The sequence below is a fragment of the Agaricus bisporus genome (assembly GCF_000300575.1).
Source record: "Agaricus bisporus var. bisporus H97 unplaced genomic scaffold AGABI2scaffold_18, whole genome shotgun sequence".
NCBI classification, from domain to species: domain Eukaryota; kingdom Fungi; phylum Basidiomycota; class Agaricomycetes; order Agaricales; family Agaricaceae; genus Agaricus; species Agaricus bisporus.
The window spans coordinates 137,742-155,967 of record NW_006267353.1 but is presented as its reverse complement, the minus strand read 5'-3'; the positions used below and the strand labels follow the sequence as shown (position 1 = coordinate 155,967).

At 45.4% G+C, this 18,226-nt stretch overlaps 5 protein-coding genes across 5 annotated transcripts; 4 read left to right on the top strand and 1 right to left on the bottom strand.

Moving 5' to 3' along the window:
- Positions 1 to 6,839: 6,839 nt before the first annotated feature.
- On the top strand, positions 6,840 to 8,249 carry AGABI2DRAFT_196220 (hypothetical protein). Its single transcript, XM_006457528.1, has 4 exons — positions 6,840 to 7,028; positions 7,085 to 7,388; positions 7,445 to 7,559; positions 7,612 to 8,249. The coding sequence occupies exons 1-4, from the start codon at positions 6,874 to 6,876 to the stop codon at positions 8,115 to 8,117; spliced, it is 1,080 nt and encodes a 359-aa protein (XP_006457591.1). The 5' UTR covers positions 6,840 to 6,873; the 3' UTR covers positions 8,118 to 8,249.
- Positions 8,250 to 9,014: 765 nt separating this feature from the next.
- AGABI2DRAFT_181742 (hypothetical protein) lies at positions 9,015 to 10,433 on the bottom strand (the record flags this gene model as incomplete). The annotated part of the gene is made up of 4 exons (XM_006457527.1): positions 9,015 to 9,521; positions 9,579 to 9,924; positions 9,977 to 10,209; positions 10,281 to 10,433. The coding sequence occupies 4 exons, from the start codon at positions 10,431 to 10,433 to the stop codon at positions 9,099 to 9,101; spliced, it is 1,155 nt and encodes a 384-aa protein (XP_006457590.1). The 3' UTR covers positions 9,015 to 9,098.
- A 755-nt stretch (positions 10,434 to 11,188) lies between these two features.
- Positions 11,189 to 14,362, top strand: AGABI2DRAFT_123443 (hypothetical protein; the record flags this gene model as incomplete). Its single annotated transcript, XM_006457526.1, has 13 exons — positions 11,189 to 11,352; positions 11,407 to 11,795; positions 11,860 to 12,351; positions 12,402 to 12,622; positions 12,676 to 12,768; positions 12,819 to 12,875; positions 12,932 to 13,062; positions 13,109 to 13,127; positions 13,177 to 13,285; positions 13,346 to 13,713; positions 13,769 to 13,885; positions 13,943 to 14,037; positions 14,098 to 14,362. The coding sequence occupies 13 exons, from the start codon at positions 11,189 to 11,191 to the stop codon at positions 14,360 to 14,362; spliced, it is 2,520 nt and encodes an 839-aa protein (XP_006457589.1).
- Positions 14,363 to 15,938: 1,576 nt separating this feature from the next.
- AGABI2DRAFT_196217 (hypothetical protein) lies at positions 15,939 to 16,907 on the top strand. Its single transcript, XM_006457525.1, has 5 exons — positions 15,939 to 15,965; positions 16,022 to 16,315; positions 16,375 to 16,484; positions 16,539 to 16,615; positions 16,677 to 16,907. The coding sequence occupies exons 2-5, from the start codon at positions 16,213 to 16,215 to the stop codon at positions 16,768 to 16,770; spliced, it is 384 nt and encodes a 127-aa protein (XP_006457588.1). The 5' UTR covers positions 15,939 to 15,965; positions 16,022 to 16,212; the 3' UTR covers positions 16,771 to 16,907.
- A 761-nt stretch (positions 16,908 to 17,668) lies between these two features.
- AGABI2DRAFT_123441 (hypothetical protein) lies at positions 17,669 to 18,180 on the top strand (the record flags this gene model as incomplete). The annotated part of the gene is made up of 4 exons (XM_006457524.1): positions 17,669 to 17,795; positions 17,850 to 17,960; positions 18,015 to 18,091; positions 18,151 to 18,180. The coding sequence occupies 4 exons, from the start codon at positions 17,669 to 17,671 to the stop codon at positions 18,178 to 18,180; spliced, it is 345 nt and encodes a 114-aa protein (XP_006457587.1).
- Positions 18,181 to 18,226: the final 46 nt, after the last annotated feature.

Sequence of the window (18,226 nt, the reverse complement as noted above, 5' to 3'; positions counted from 1 at the left end):
CTGGATGACAATGTGTGGGCCGCGTGTGTTTTGATGGCGTATGAGTTCGGAGCTCAAATCCATGATTCCCAAATTTGGAAGTTGCCGATGGGCCGCGTCATTGTCAATCAGGGGGAAGGTCATGAGCGGCGAGCGCTGTTCGTTGACTCCGTGCCTCATGATGGTACAGAATGAATCGCACGCAACGGGTATGGAGAACTATTGGATATCAGTGAAAGGCCCCTGTTGGAATGGGAAATTTTACCTTTTTGTTTTGATCAGACACTGGCTAAAAACTATATCAGAGCTGAAACGCTCAAAAGGTCCAACCTATCATGCCATAATCTCTCTATAAGTATACGCATGGTCAACGAAAAACAAATGATTTTTTTACTTGTTCGCGTTACTATGCAAATTTTGCTTCCATCTATCACTTCAAGATCTGGTTGACGGGTAGAAGGCCCGTGAGAGCGACTCAGAACGCCGAGAAAATCGCATGTACGGGGGCATATCAAAAACCAAACTATGTCAAAATATCGCTACAAAACATGTTTAAAAAAAGATAAGATCGGACGAAACCGAGGAAGCAACTCTCTTGGGCTGCTTGAATCAATATTCCGTGACGACTTACTTCAGTCTCATTTAAACGCTCTAGCCGAACAGGCATGGCCTATATTAGTGATCATGATACAGTTGCGTTATCTGTTACCAGTTAGTGATTTCGAATGATTTTCCTCAGTCAGATAAGTGTATGAGATTTTGATTGATACTGTAGTACAGTATCAATCAAACTTGTAGCATATACTGGCGCTGTGTTGAAGGCTGCGTTGACAGCGCATTTCTCAGTGGAGAAGTCATCATACCCGTATGCATGAACTAAGTAAAAGTGTTGTAGTCGGAGGCGAAGTAGTGTACTCCACACACTTCATCTGAAGCGAAGGGGATCATTGGTCTGATCCCTAGGTGAAGGAAGTCGCTCCGATGCAAATAATTCGATTTTTCAGCAAATAACACGCTGTGCCTCGAGAAAGAATTTGGTCAACTTCATGAGACGAAATATTGGCAATCCTGGATCGCTAATTCGTTATTAGGCGTTACTGCACAGGAGGTGGGGGTGTGTCACTCAAAAGTGGAATCTGTGGATCTCATGCCGGGATTTCATCTGTATTCCCTATCGCATTCGGGACTATCTGCAACGACACTTTGTACTCAAGTCAGCCATATGCCCAAAAATCTTTCCGACTGAAACTTTACTAGGTATTATACAACTCTTACTGCTATGAAAGACCGTCTCAGTGAGCCCAGAATAACGCACGCTATTAATTACCATGCTGAGCAAGGTAGAATTTAACCTAGCGCTGGGATATATCCAACAATCTCTTAAAGCCGCGTCATTTTCATGCAAGCGAGGCTGGCTTCGTCCGTTCGTCAGTACCCACATGTGGAAGGGTGTGACCAAAAGGGGTTGGCGAACGGGTGTAACGGGTTCCTCGGTAAGATAATTTTATATCGGAACACACGATGTAACACGCTTGTCGGCATTTGCCCTGCGCAAATACAAAGTCATGAGAAATAATCCTCTCAAAAGTCTTTTTCATAATGGGTGATCTGAAGACCCATCATGCAACATGAGTTAAAGATTACCCTTAACCCGAGTGTAGCCCCATCGGAGGCTCGTGAACGACGCAACTGTAGAGAGTGCTGTGAGGTGGGAATGTCTTTCTAGCTTCATCGGTTCCGGTCTCAGCAATGAATCATGAACTGGTTAATGTTCTCAGTATCAGGGCCAATTTAAATAAAACGAAAATCAGGGAAAAGGAATCAATCAACTCTATGTGATCGGCGGCACTCACACGGCCTGCACACGGTTAAAATAAATTGTCAGAAAGATATGAATATCTGATGGCCCTGATACGCGAAGCATTCAAACCAACAGGTATGATAACGATATATAACTATAACCTTACCTCCAATCTACCTCCGATTAGCCACAATCACAGGTGATCACCGTGCCACCATTACGGCAAGTAGTAAAGCATGTTTTGTGGGAGATGCCACTTGTACCTGCATGCTTCTTGGGGATGGTAGATAGCTACCGCATGTCACCTGGTGGTGTTCTGATGAGGTTGTAGGTCACCTATTACTTCAATTCATGAGTCACCAAGGACAACAGCTGACCTTGAAACAGTGAAATCACGACCCCTTCCCCCATACGTCGATTTTGAGTACTATGTAGATTACAATTTTACGTTGATTCAAGCAAGAAACGGGATTCCGACTTTGAGGTTTCAGGCTAAAAACATGTCGTGGGATTTCTTTAGTCTTTTCTTGGCTCACGCCATTTCACAGAGTCTTTCCCACGATTCAACCCACCTGATTTTCCAAATTGTCTCGGCGAGCGAACTCATGAATCAGTGCTTGTGCAAAATGATGTTACGCAGACGACATATTCTTCACTTCACGTATAGTCTCTCTCTAAGTCCACTTCAGGGTACGTTTAAGGGTATAGCGGTGGAGTTCTTGAGAAGACGAACGATTGGCACAACATCTTTATACTTATAATTGTGTTTGGGGCTTAATCTGAGCCAATACCAAGGCCAGCTGCATCCTCTACAAGGTCTACAATAACAACAGCTCTGAACCGGTGTGAATTTTGGCACTAATGAGTGGAATTTGGTGATTGCCATCTAGAATGTCTATGATTCGCGTCCCCGGGCGGCCTGTATAAATGTTAATGTTAGCGTACTCGGAAAACTATTACTACACGATGTGGCTTTATCGGTTGAATAATGAGGGGGGCTCGGGCAAGAAAAATTTCTGGTCCCAGTGAATTTGCGGGGCACCAACGAAGTTAGTTCGTGCTCGGAAACTAGTCCTTTGAAACCCCATATGGGATCCAGTGGTTCAAATCTTTGGTTGATCCGTGGCTACAGCTGATTAAAAGCTATACCGTTAAGTAATTAAAGAACGGGAATGGTCGGGCAGGCGAAACCCCAGCAGGAGGTTCAGGTGAATTGAAGTCATATGGATGACTGTAGTGATCTAGTTGTGAATCCATACATGCCCGAGATGACTGTTAGCTGATCGTTTATCGTCAAAGACAACAGAACAGAACCTTAATTTTCCAAGTTCCGATGACGGAAATGAATAGCCACACACCCACAGTGCTTCACGAGGGATGTGCTCGATGACAGTGGCATAGTCATTCTGATCACGACTAACTCGGAATCACCCTGAATCGACCCGTTATTACCGGCCTTTCTCTTCTGCAGTTCAACAGTTGGACATGAGGAAGCCACAGCTAACCGGTGTGTAGCCTCCACAGTGGAAGTCAACTTCCACTACAAGGCACTGCGATCAATATGTGAAGTAAAACTCGAGTTGAGTGTCTATAAGTAAACGAAATAGAACTCGTTTCTTCTCAACGTCAATGAAACGCATCTGATTCAGGTCGAATGCGGTCGGGTATTTTTAAACGCACATGGTCGAAATCACGGAGCTTACATTTAACCTGCTTATGTTCATCCTTCACATTTCTGTTTCCGGGTACCTTCCTTGCCCTTGCAGACGCGTGGCATTGGGGAAGCTGAAACTTTGACTAATCAAGTGACTCACAGGCTGCTCGTGGAAGTGGCCCAACTGGTGGAGAAGGAATAAGAGGAAGTTACGAGCAGTAGAAGCGGCTTATGAGCTTTGAAGTTAAAGGACAAACAAAAATGCCGCGGTTGAAATACTTTGGACCGAGCTCAGTCAACCAGACGGCGTACTTAGTGGTTGAAATTTGTCGCCATGACTCTTGAAGACTTCAGAAATGATTCGTAGCACCGCCGCAGAAGTGAGCTGACTTCGGGGTAAGGGTGAATAACTCTAATTGCGAAAACAGAGAGTTTGGCCGACTTCGGTTCCTCCATATTCAATCCATATCAAATTTAAGCTTTGGTATCAGAACATCAACGCCTGTTCCGCATGTTGAAAACTTATATGAGGTTATAAGGTAAACTGTCATCAAACTAGTCAATTCACATGAGCGGGGGAGACGGGTTGTTTTGTGTTAACTACGCGGATTAAAATGTGAAAGCGGGATGAAATCGAATAATCCATCGGGCGCCTTTTTGTGTCGCAATGAATTTAATTCCGGCTCAGGCCTTCAAGGTTTGGCCATTATCTACCAGATCTAGTGTATTATCATAAAGCAAAAATTTGACGAATATACTTTTAGAGGACCCGACTGAAGTTGGAATTGACGGGGGGTGACCAAGGTCTCCAGGTTCTAAAACGTGCATGCGGGACAAACCTTATGGACGATTCGGCTGTCCCAAAGGCAATCTAGGGTTGGACAAGGATAGAAGGACTCCACGCTGCATAATCATCAAGCGTCCGGATGTCTCTCGGAAAAAAGGAGAAGAGAGAGAGAAAAAAAATCTCTTGCTCTCAAAGATAAGTGTCCCGTAGTTGAATTATAATGTCTTGAGCTGAAAGTCATCAACTCTGAACGACTTCACTAAGGACGATCATTCAGACAGGAGGAAACATTCGTCTCCTCAAATGAGAAAGACACTGGTTCACGCTCGTTCAACGGATAATCATGTATGAAAGAAGGTATGTTCCAACGATCAGGTCCGGACCAAACTAGTTACCTCATACTTTTTACTGGAATACGCAGCCAACCCCCATGACATTACTAGGGCCGAGGTATTACATCGCCAGTCGTATCGGAACTGGAACGTCAAGATTGCTCCTACTTTGAGTTATCTAGATTGACTCCACTGTCACGAAGAGGCCCGAGGTGCCTCCTAAATGCAAGAATCACTTGCCAGTGAACTCCCTCATGGAATCAATCAGCTGCTACTGCGGCGTGAAATCGGGATCGCGACGTTGACCGCCGCCACCTCTAAATAACTGACAAGAGGATTTTAGTCCTCTTCGTTTTACCTCGGATAGACCATATTTCTGGTGGTAATATGAGGTGGCGGTATGGAAATAAAAGTAAAGGCGAGGGAGGGCTCATGGGTGTTGCGAACGATTTGCTGAGAAAATTGATGTAGGAGTTTCTACGGGGATAGATGAGCATCACATGTGGCGATAATCTTAATACCGTTGATAAATTTTGGAACATAACTGTCTCTCTCTCGATACGTATCAATATATATAACATGATCACCTCTCCCCGAGATTTTCCTTCTCACAGTGATACACTTCATTGATCAAAATCGTGTTTTCCACCGGAATTATCGGCATTTGTCTCTATGACATGACAATCATCTCGAAATGGCTTTCCGACGTTTGTCTGAATTCGAACTCTGGGAAGCGGATGTTCTTGACTTTCTGAATTGCATCCTGAATGACAGGCAATAGTGGCGTGGTGTAATTAAGAGTAAAAGGGGTATCAACGCCGGCATCAGTCAAACTCTTGAAGTACAACGTGTAAAATACGCCAATCGCCAACTCCATCGGCGGTACAAGTAGGTTTCAACCAATGGATCCTTCGATGGGCCAAACGTCTGGTGTTTGATCATCGCTGTAGTACGGTGTTCTCAGTTTTCCATCGAGTAATCCTTTCTCGTCAATCGTACTACAGAAAATTCAATACTTGGCATTCAGCTAATGTCTCCGAATAGTCGATGACACGTACTGACACACATTACCCAAAAAATCCAAGGTTTCACCAGCCGGTTTTATTCTAGGAGTAACGTTAATGCAACGTCCGGACGGAGTGATCCCGGAGATTATCGTGCAGAAGGCCAGAATCGACCAGATGGCAGAACTCGCCTTCACTGATCATGAACTTGCTGCCGAAAGGATCGCTTGATGCCGATGTCACCAGCGGGACTATAATAATCCACCGGTACGTAGATCGACTTGATACTTTGCCAAGTCAAACTTAGAGTTACACAAAGGTGCACTGGTGGACGCTAGGGTGAACATGTGAACAGTGTAGATTCTGCACAAATTCTACAACGCTCCCGCGGATGTCGGGCCACACATGGCTCTACATCAGCTCCATTGGAACTCCTGAAATACTACTGTTTACACGTTGAGAAAGAAAGTGCGTCTATTAGGACGCTCAGAGCGGCGGCCAGAGCCTCCGAGAACGATGCACGTGCCACCACACGCCAGCCAGCTGTGCTTGCACTGGCATGCCCCTATATCGCGTATCACCCCTTTGACGCCAAGCCAGCTAGAGGTCTATTGGAAAATACGTTTCTCAATTGTTGACACCAGTGGCACAAATCACTTATGCTCGAATCGGACAACGTGAAGCTGAAGAACAAGAAGACAACTGGCTATCCACATCACAGTGGGAGGAAAGAACTCGACGTCGTCACCTTGACAACAAGACAACCAAAACACTGTTTTCGACAATCGAGGATGGTGCTCTTGTGGAACATAATAACCATAACACAAGGGAAGAGCATGGTTCACAAAAAGTCATCAGCGTTACAGTGAACGTTGTTTCCTCGCTTGCGGGGGATGCCGAGCGTGTTGCAACATTAGTAATCACGGCATGATTTGTCGTGTTGGCTATTGACCGTCACTGGTTGTTGTAGTCTTGAATACAACGAGGGGGTGCAACACTACAACGGGACGGAATTCTCGGGCCTCCTCACCATCGTCGTTTATTGGACCGCCGAATCTCTGGTGCTTCAAAAGATCCTGATCGAAATCCCCGGGAAAGCAATCAAGCATTCTCTCGCCCTGGCCACGAGGTTCAATTATCCAGCTCTCTCTGGTTCTCTCTCCTAATTGTTATACTTTTAATATATTTATATCCAACACTGGTTCCACCGAGGCTATGACACGTAACACATAAAAGGTGTTCCCATCTTCGAAACATTTCGACTTCCATCTCTTCCCTTCCTACTAGTTTGTGTGCCCTTAACCTGTCTCATTGAAATGGCGTTCAGAATCCTTGCCGGAGGATATGACAACTTCGTTGCCACCTATCTATTCGACCCACAATCATCTTCCCTCTCGGTCGCAAGCCGCTCTACAACCGGTATAAATCCATCATGGCTCACGGGCCACCCCACCAATGCGAGCATCTTCTAGTGAGTATCTGGTAAATCCCTCGTTCCATGATCATCTTCGATAACCACGTGGTTAGTGCTACCAATGAGAATGCAGATGGCGGTTTACAGTCATTCACCATCAACTCGGATGGATCCCTAGTAACCCAAGATACGGTTTCATCTGGCGGAGACTCGCCGGCATTCGCGGTAGCTCTTTCAACGGGACAAGTTGCGGTGATGAACTATAATACTGGTAACGGGCGTGTGGTTCCTACCAACGAGGGTTTGGTTTTCGAACAAAATGCTGCCGTGGAAAAGTTTCCACTTGAAAATAGTACTTCTGTTTCTCACCCACACATGGCTTTGGAGCACGGAGGTGAGATATATGTCCCAGATTTGGTCAGTAGTTATTACATCTTCGTTCTGTCCTTGACTGGTGTTCATGTATATTCAAGGGACAAGACAAGATCTGGCGACTAGTCCAGAACGGGAGCAACCCTAGTTCCTTCGTGATCCATGGATCCCTTCCTCACCCGCTTGGAAGCGGCCCGCGTCATATTGCCATTCATGGTACGTCTTCCCCATTTATATTATCGTTAAGCAAAAGTTGACAACTATGCAGAGGATCGATTGTTTACGATACACGAGCTCTCCTCCACATTGACCGTTCAGGCAGTACCGGCTTCACTCGATGAGACTACGCAGATAACTTCCTCGGTGTCAATCATCCCTCCTGATCAACCTCAAGGTTCACAATTCGCTGCTGCAGAAATCCTTATCCCAAGTCCTACTTCGAAATTCCCCACTCCCTATATCTACGTCTCAAACAGGAATATTGGGAGAGCACTTGATCCTCGAGGAGATTCCATCGCGATTTTTGAATTGGTTAACAAGGGAACGCAGGACGAGTCTTTGCAACTCGTTAATCAGATTTTCACAGGCCTCACACAAATTAGAGGAATGGAATTTGGACCATCGAGTCAAGGCGGAGAAGACTTTTTGATTGCTGCTGGTGTGGTTGGAGATGCGGGAACCGTGGTCTTGCAACGAACTGATGGTGGTAGGAATATGACAGTCGTTTCTAGAAATGCGGACATCCCTACTCGTACCAGTTTCCTTTGGATCTAAATCTATCTGGGCTTGTGTTGCACTTCATTAGCCTACTACTGTACCATGACATTTGACGGCCTTGACGATTCTGGAACGACGCTCGAGCTGGACGTAAATCGAGTTTTGATTTTGATACAATGTGGAATCACTACGCGTGGAGGGAGCAAAAAAAGGTTATAAACAACTGTTCTCAACTTTATGATCCTAAGAACGGCGATGGTGGTGTAGCTATCTCAACTTCTGATCACGACCCGGTGACCGTACGTGTGACTCAATCAGTTGATGTTCATTTGACCTTGCGATTTGACTCTCTCCACAATGCACATACCCCCTTAATTCAGTTTCCAGATGTTCCGGCAACTTCTCCTTCGAACCAACGGTTGAGTTTGCTATATCATTTTTTATTTCCTTCCATGTCCAAGCAGACTAGCGCGAAGTTACAAGGTGGCCAACTAATGATAAGTCACTAGCAATTCAAACATATTCCACCGACCTGTTTCTAAACCCTTCTACAGCCTATTTTCCTTGGTTCCGCATGTTTTAGAAGTGTTGATACCCTTGGTAAAATACCAATGGTTCGTCCTTGAAATCTATATACCTGAGGTATCAAGGAATAGCGTTGGTGAATCAAATAATTTCGAATGAGACCAGGTGCACCGCATGAACAGGTCGGGAACACTGTGGGCGATGAGTTGGGCAGAACCTTGCTAGGTCCGGATACGAGAAGGAGGGTGAATCTTGAGCAAGCAGGAGCCGCGAGAAAACATGATTCCCGGAATAATGATAGAGAACAATCTGATTCGACGAGCAATAAGTCTACATGAGAAATAGCGTATTTGTAGATAGCTTGTAAATAACTGTAGAGGATGAATTTAAGACCATGTCTCATCAATGGAGGATGAAACATATACCAATATTAAACATTACAAGAATGATGTAACATATTGACAAAAGTGAGTACTAGAAGTTGCGGGGGCAGCATAACGGTCACTGTGTAAATTACTCTGGGGCGTTGATTAAGTCTTCTGTGGTCAGGTTAACCCAGCTCTTAACCTCCATTGGAGACGATCGAAGTTGTTTGACATAGGAATGCTGATGGCATATTTCCCGGCCGTCACTTTGAATATTGTCCAAATCCATACCATCACTGATTCCTTCCCCTAGCGAATCATCGACAGAACCATCCTGGTGGGATTTTCCTCCCGAATCTGGTCCAAGAAAATGTTCCCGAGGTCGCCATGGGTTCTGAGCAGCATCCATGAAGCGTTTCTTGAAACCCTCCTCGTTCTCCTGCACTTCATTCTTCATCTCCTGCACCTGAGTATAGATCTCCTCGGCAAGTCGGCAGAGGAAGATGAAAAGCTTAAGAAATTCTGGGAATTGTAGCAAGTCAAATGCACTGATAGTAGTTGGATATATGCGCTGGTTAATGCGTATTAATGGAGGGCGATAAAATTGGAAGGAAAAAAAAGGACGCACGACGCGCTCCTCGATCCATTTCGAGCAATACAATTTGTATTCACTTTCAACCAACAGCGCACCGTAGATCCGGTGATTTGTGAATCCAAACGCACGGCGCTGATGCTGCGCTGAGCATAAATCAAAACATAGTTGCGATCTGGCGGCGTCTTCGTCTTCGACATTTGCTTCGAATGCAAAGGTGGCTATCATGTGGTGCCTTTCGCTCCCTTCAGCCGAAAAAACATAGTGGTTGGGTACAAAATCGAAGAGAAGTTCTAATGGAAGGGGGATTTGCGACCAAACAACCGCATCGGCTTTCGCTATACCTGGAGGTACTGCTGGAAGACACAATTCCTGTTCGGTTCTGCGATTGGTCAGCAGTATTCTCCTAAATTATCAGTATTCATGATACTTACCGGAAAGAAGTATCATGTGTTAGCCCATGGTACTTTCTGCAATTGCTATCAAATGCTTCGCGCATTAGGGTATCAATGGCACTCCGAAGATCATATTCCGACTTTTGTAGTCGTTCGGAAGCAAGAATATGATGGTGCCACAGCTTGAGCAACATGAATTTCAAATGTGAAATGTCGTAAGGGTCATCGGGGGATAGGGGATAGTGTTCAAATGCGATATGCTGGCCCGAAACCTGAAAGGACCATTGCTTGAACTACGAAACTGGCTTAGTTGGTGATATCAGATAAATTGCCATTGCTGTACCTCGTCATTGTTGACTGTAGTTGGAAGTTTCACACCGTTGTAGATCTCAGTCAGCATCTCGTCCTCAATTTCATTTTCTGCCACACAGAAGAAATGGTTCAAATTCATTGCTTCATGAAAATTGTTGGGATTGCTCGCGACTCTGTAGCGCATTTTTGGTGTCAAGATAGTATGGGAGCAAGAACTTAGAAAAGAGACTAGACCTACGTTGAGGCACTCGGAAATCACGTGCCGTACTTACAAACGTCATTTGTTTGACGCCAGCCGGCAACTTAGGCCTCTGCGCAAATTGCCTATATCAACTTCTTCCTGAACGACCAGTCGACATTTTCCGACGCTGAAGAGCTGTTCAAGAAATTTCTGCGCAGCTCGCCCTCGGTTGATTTGTGGAAGATGTTGTTAGATGCGCGATTTTTGAATTGGTTAAGAAGGGAACGTAGAATGAGTCTTTGCAACTCGTTAATCAAATCTTCACAGGCCTCATACAAATTAGAGGAATGGAATTTGGACCATCGAGTCAAGGCGGAGAAGACTTTTTGATTGCTGCTGGTGCGGTTGGAGATGCGGGAACCGTGGTCTTGCAACGAACTGATGATGGTAGGAATATGACAATCGTTTCTAGAAATGCGGACATTTGAACTAAAACTAAGTACAGCCGGATGGTGGTGCCGCTTCTGATCATGACCCGGTGACCGAACGTGTGATCATGATCAGTTGATGTTCATTTGACCTTGCAGTTTGGCCCTCTCCACAATGCACATGCCCTTTCAATTCAGTTTTCATATGTTTCTGTATCTTCTCCGGCATCTTCTCAGCAGACTTGGATTCGAATCAACATTCGATACCGCTGGGTTGCTCGCCAGTATATAATGCGACGGCACGTCCCGGTTGGAGGCTGAGGCTCCCCAATGCGGCTCCTTCGCTCGGCGCTGTTGCCCTTGTTCGTCATCTCAGCCTCTACTCTCGTCATCTCCGGGAACTCAGACCCATTAGAACATTACCCTACTGGCCGTCTTCTTCCGTATAAAAAGTTCAGGCTTCCTGAGAGTGCTCAAGTTGACGCGGTTAATGGGTACGATTCCCTGTTCTGTTTCGAGCGATTTATTGGTTTACTGATTCCTAATAGGTTGATAGGAAATGGCGGCGTAACTCCAGATGGTTCAGGAGGTATGATCCCGGCCGTCGGGCCGCCATTTGGCATGACTCGCTGGGTTGCGCAAACGGCCTACAATTATGTTTCTTCCTTGCCGTATAACTACACGCACACCAAGCACCATGGGATGCAGAGCACACATCAACCTGCGATATGGATGGGCGAGAGCTGCAGTCACGCTATTGTTTCCGGAGTTTCACCTGATGGAAGCCCTGCAGGAGTCGAGGCCAATTTCACCCGTCGCGGTTTACCTTACGTAGGAGGGCTGGAGAAGAAAGGAAATGAGATGATGAGTCCGTCATACTACAGTGTTGAGCTAGAAGATACTTATGGCGGAGAAATTTTTGCTGAGCTTACCGCAAGTGAGTACGAAGCCCTACTTTATGTGGTATATTTACTCAAAAATATTTCCCGTTTCGCTTTCAGCCTCTCGTGTTGGTTATACACGCTTCACCTTCACTCCAGGTCCAGACTCTTCGGATGCGGCAACCCCTTACATCTTGATTGACGCTGCTCGTCGATCAACACAAACATCTACTGAATCCAACTACACATTCCCTATCGGACACGTCAATATTTCTGTGGCCTCGAACGAAATATCTGGTTATTCCAGTGAACGTCAGGACTCGATCATCACACCAAACTCAGGCAAAGAATCTGCAGATCATTTCAAGGGATTCTTTGTTGCTAGATTTGATCCTCCTCTATCGTCTTCAAATGTGACTGTCGGCCTTATTGCCAACGACACTTTGGTAAACGGAACGAGCATAACTGGTCCTATGCTGAATGCGTACGTTATGTACCATGGGGAAGAGAAACCGTTCGTCGTTAGTGTAATAGTGGGAACCAGTTTCATTTCGATAGAGCAGGCGAGGAAGAACCTCGAAATGGAAATTCCAGACTCGTCTCAGCAAAACGGTATGTTGAAGAACACACCATCCCTTCTAGGTTTACTGAATTCTTATCAGGAGCTTTCGAGGCAATCGCTCGGCAGACGAGAACTACTTGGGCGGAAAAACTTGATCGCGTTGCAATCCAGGGGGCTACTCCTGAGCAGCTCGAAGTCTTCTATACTGCCATGGTTCATGCCATGACTTATCCTTACGAAACTCATGAAAATGGCCAGTACTACTCGGCTTACGATAACAAGATCCATGAAGGTGATTCTTACAACGGGTATTCAAACTGGGTGAGGAATTATGCCTTATGAAATACCTGGAATTGACGATTAGTTGTCTTAAGGATGTGTTTCGGGGAGAGTGGGGATTTATAACCATGATGGCACCAGAAAGGATACCCGGTATGATGCGGAGTATGCTGCAGGACTATGTGGAGGTACTCAATTTCTGTCATATCCTCTGCTTTATGCTGAGCACTGTTGAAAGAGCGGAGAGACCGGCCGATTGCCAATGTGGAAAAACATTGCTGAGACCAACATCATGGTGAACACTTAGTAGAAAGTGAAGGGCAGGACTTGGACTGAATATCATTGTAATAGGTCGGAACGACCGCAGATAGTATGTGCGCGGAGGTAATGGTCAAGAACTTCACCGGCTTTGATCTTGACCTTGTATGGGAAGCAGTGTGGAAGGATGCAACAGTCCCACCGCTTCATGATACGAACACAAGGTAACTACTGGATGATTATCATGACCGTTAACTTATGATATTGCAGGTTTTCCGACCGCGAAGAGGTGAGATATGGCAAACCATCCAGGTGAACTTGGCATTAACTTGACGTAGAATGTTGACTACGAAGCCCGCGCCGGCCTTGGCTCTAACTATTCCACGGAAGGATGGGTGGCATGTGACGTTCACTCAGAGGCTGGCTCGCGGACCCTGGATTATGCTTGTAAGCCTTTTGGACTAATCGATGATTAATCGGGTCATTAAATATTTTATAATCGTACAGACGAAGATTACTGTGTATACAAGATTGCTCAAATCATGGGGAAACCAGACAATGTCACAGACTTCCTTTACGAGCGTTCTCAAAAGAACCCCTTCACTATTTGGAACAACGAGACCGGGTTCATGGAGGCCCGCAATGCCGATGGAAGTTGGGCAGGACCGGATGCTTGCTGGACAGAGGGTCAGTGTTCACCACCGCCGTTGAATCTATCACTGAACCTGGAAACTCCTGAAGGTGACAAATGGGTCTATACCTTTGATGTCGTTCAGGCCATGGATAAGCTTATCGAATACCGAGGTGGCCGGACCGGTTTCGTGAAGAGTCTAGAAGAGTTTTACAACGGTGGTCACAATCAGTTTACGAACGAGGTATGCCTTTCGATTCCGAATTCAGCAAATCTATGTCGCTGACCAGAGGATATAGCCATCCGAACATGTCACTTATTTGTATAACTACGCTGGAGCTGCAATGAAGACGCAAGAAAGAGTACGCGAGATGGCCACCCAAAACTATAACAATACGCCAATTGGAATCTCTGGCGTGAGTCTACCTCGACTTTTGCACTCAAGCAGCTTGTTAAAATTTATTTGTGTGTAGAACGAAGATTGTGGTCAGATGAGCGCTTGGTTCATTTGGAGTTCTATGGGAATGTACGCAGTCAACCCGGCAGACGCTATATATGCTGTGGGATCGTACGTTTGTTATTCAACTTTTGACATAATACTAGAAAATGACTTTCAATGTTTCAATAGCCCTTTCTATGACAAGATGACTATTGATCTACCCCGAATGGACGGCAGTGGCTCCAATCGTTTGACCATCACGGCAAAGGGAGCAGCCAAGAATCCATATGTCAAGTCGGTAACTCTGAATGGGAAGCCTATTGAGACACCTTTCGTCAACTGGTCCCAATTTATCAACGGCGGAGATCTTGTCTTTGAAATGAGCAACAAGCCTGAGGCATGGGGAAATGACCCTGATATCATGAAGATGTTGTTATATGGGAAGGACAAATGAGATCGTCTTCGTCGTTGACATACTAAGGTGGGTATGTAACACAAATAAAATTGATTGAGCTTAAAGCCCGCTTACACAAATTTAATGACAAGGCGATAAGAAATCGAAGAGCGGAACCTTGATTCGAATATATCACACCGTCTACTCTAACGTTGTATATGATAACGAGGAATATCTCAGTATATCATAACTCGTGGAGTGCATTGGAGCTTATTTAATTGCAACAGCTCGAACCTGGAATTCTCTCCGTCAAACGTTGACACAGCCGATTCCATGAATGTTTCTGTCACCATCGCCAACACGGGCAGCCATCCTGGCAGGGAAAGAGGTGGTTCGGGTATAGTATGCTACTGGTGACCGCAGCTCCGTCGTAACTCCGAACCAAGGGTTGATTGGATTCCCATACTAACCTTGTTGTGATTTGATCACTAACTAGTTTACAATCCCGGTAAATCGGAGAAGGTGACTGTTGATGTGAAATCGCATAACCTTTGGGTCGTCGAACCCGGCGGGACCGACATTTACCATCAAAGATTGTACCAGCGACCAGGCGTACCACAATGCTACTCATTGACGGTAACTTGATTTGGTTTTTGATTAAATGTATTGAAAATACATACCGAGTCCTGTTACTTCGTTGACTTCAGGAGGAATAGCGTGGGTCTACACCAGATGAACAGGCTCAATTAGGATCTAATCTCGACTCTTCCCCGGCGAATGTGCCTTCCGGAAAGTAATGTAAGTCAAACCGAAGGTTCGAAGCTCGAGCTTGAGTTTTCAAGCTAACCAATCTCGAACAAACGGTCTTTCCATATTTTTATGTTTTTGCATTCTAGTCTGTGGAGCCTGTCATCAAGTGGACTTCCCTTCGGCGCCTTCAACGCTAAAACATAAAAACAAATTGTTGCACTTCTACGCTTCGGGCTAACGCTATCCTGAATATTTGCAGATAACCGCGGGTGTAAGACTCAGGCGCAAACCCGGAACAGCACCAGTCCTCTAGGAAAAGTGGTTATAATTTATCTATTCATCAAAAGGAAGGAATACTGTAGAATGTTTTGATATTCCCAGTTTTGCCAATGTGCTAATGCATTAAGCAGCTAGCCGTCGCATTCACTCCTTCGTGAAGAAGGAAGCTATGTCTGAATAGCACAAGTCAGAAGGGCAAGAAATGACCTATCAAACAAGGTGTAAATTTATCTTGAGATCGTCAATTCAACGGCTTTTCCTCGAGGCAATGATTTGACATATGGAATGGTTGAAATGACTCATGCTGCGTGATTGTTGCTCGACTCCTTTGTAGATTTAGATGCGGCTCTTCGGCATTTCCAAATCTACTTTTGCAATCCCATTACGTTCAATTTAGGACCTGATGACTGGGTTTAAACCAGAACAACACCAACTTACTGGGGTCTAATTCTCGACTCTTCTCCGGCGAGTTTGCCCTCCGGAAAGCAATGCATGTCGTCTAATCGATGGTTCCATACCTGAATATTCAAGCTAATCCGAATCTCGAACAAACAGAGTCCTTCGATATTGCTATGTTTTTGCATTCTAGTCTGTGCTGCTTGCCATCAAGTGACCTTTGGCCCCAGATACATGAGCAAGTTATTTCACTTGTAATACGCTTCGGGTTAACGCTAAACTAAATATTGGCAGCCTATAACCGCGGGTGGGTGACTCAGACGCAAAACCAGAACAGCACCAGTCTTCTAGACGCATCGGTGCGCGCAAGATATTTTTGCTACACACCTTCAACGTACTAGCTAAAGATTTGCTGGAATATTTAAAGGAGCAGGATTCGACTTACATTCCTCAGAAGCCATCGTCAACAGCTTTCCAGTCTCATCATGAAATTCACTCTTGCAATTCTCCCTGCCTTCTTCGCATTGTCGGCTTTCGGTAACCCCGTTGAACTGGACGCTCGTCAAATGCCGATGTGCGACGTTGCTAGTACGTTCTCTTCAACACTCAATTTGATCATAGCCTCCTTTGCTTACCTTTCACTCAGAATGCATTTCGACGATTGGCTCTCAGCCTGGCGCAATTATTGCTCCCTGTGCAGATGCCGTTGGCAATCTTGCTAAAATTCAACAAGCTCAAGCTCAGGGCATGCAACCTAGTGAGCACATTCACATAGAACATAGACACCGTGTTGAAACACCTCTTTTTCTAGGTCAAGCTGATCAGTTCAGCCTTGTCTCCAACACAATCAAATGTATTTCCGCCAGCATTGCGGCCGGCTTCGCTATTGTAAGTCCCATTTCGAGTGACAACAATGTGCCAGCTCGTGAGCCCTAAACGATTGCCACAGCCGGCCGGTTGTAATGGTTGCATTGGTGCCCCACCCGGTGGCCCAGCGACCGGTTTCCCAGCACCCGGTTTCCCCGGTTTCCCAGCTTGAATGAGGGTGGTTGATATTGTAGTATAAGAAAGACTCCGATTTCGAATCTGTGCCTAGGTACACGTGTGAAGAATGAGAATCTGTTTCAGGGCCCATTGACGAGAGTGACTTATTGTAAACACTTGGCTTCATATATCTTTTTCAGCTTACACCGTCAGAGTAAAATTCCAGCGATGGAAACTTCTCCCGATCGTGGAATGTCAAGAAATATTGTTTTACTAGTAGTTTACCCTCTCAGAGATTCATCCAAGTAGGAATCTGATAAACGACAGACTAGGTGACCATGAGGCTCAGTAATCAATAGGACGAAGACGAGTGGAACGTCGATGCGGCTCAAACGCAACGATGTCAAAGAGATTGCTTCTCCGTGTTCCAGGGTTCGTAGTATGGACTTTTTGAGAATATATTCCTGTATCTCATGGGTATGGCCTTTGGCGGCATGCAGTTGTCTGAACGTGGAATTCTTTGAAGCCAAACTTGTTTCGTTCAGTATACCGGTATGAACGAGCAAAATTCGACTAAAAGTGTGGAATGTACTTTCCCATCAAAGTCCCACTGATCTAAAAACCGCTGTCGGAATTCAGGTCATATCAAACAATCATTGCAGTTGAATGATATATTACTTGACTGCGCACTTTGGCCAGGCATTCTGTGTGAAATAAGAAGTATCAGGAATAGCTATCATTTTCGAGTTCGACATCGTAGCCTAACTGGTGTAAATTAGCGGCGTGTAAAACTAAGTTTTCCCAAGTTTTCGAGACTCCCTGGCATATATCAGATGTTTTCGGGACTGATTGGATGGGAACCAAGTAAGGATACATGCTTTTGCTAGAATATTTAAGAGACGAAGAGTCGTCCTTTTTCTACAGAAGTGCACCTCAACAGCTCTTCCAAGTCTTACCATGAAATTTGCACTCGCACCCATCGTCTCGGTCTTTTTCGCATTATCCGCCATGGGCAGTCCTACCAGCAAAAAGCGGGACACCACCCTTGAGGTTGAAGCTCGTCAAGCGCAGTGTGATATTGCCAGTGCGTTGACTTGTATCGTTTATCATAGAATATTAGTACTCAACTTTCCTTCAGCATGTCTTCAAACAATCGGAAACGAGACCGCAGGAATTATAGTCCCTTGTGGACTGGCTATCAACAACCTGGCAAATATTAGTCAGGCCATTGCTCAAGGTCAACAACCGAGTAAGTACAATCATACAAAAAAAAAAAACTAAAAATCCTGAAGTGTCCGTTTAGGCCAGGCTGATGTGACCGGCCTTACCTCCAACACTGTCCAGTGCGTCTTTCAGAGTATCGCCGCAGGATTCGCTATTGTAAGTCTTACTTTTGAATAACGATGTTGCACAAAGTCGTTAATCCTACGGTAACCCAGCCTGCTGCTTGTTTGAGCTGTGTCTTTTAGCAGTGTGCAGCCGAGTTGCCTTAGCGTATCAAGAACTCCTACAGGA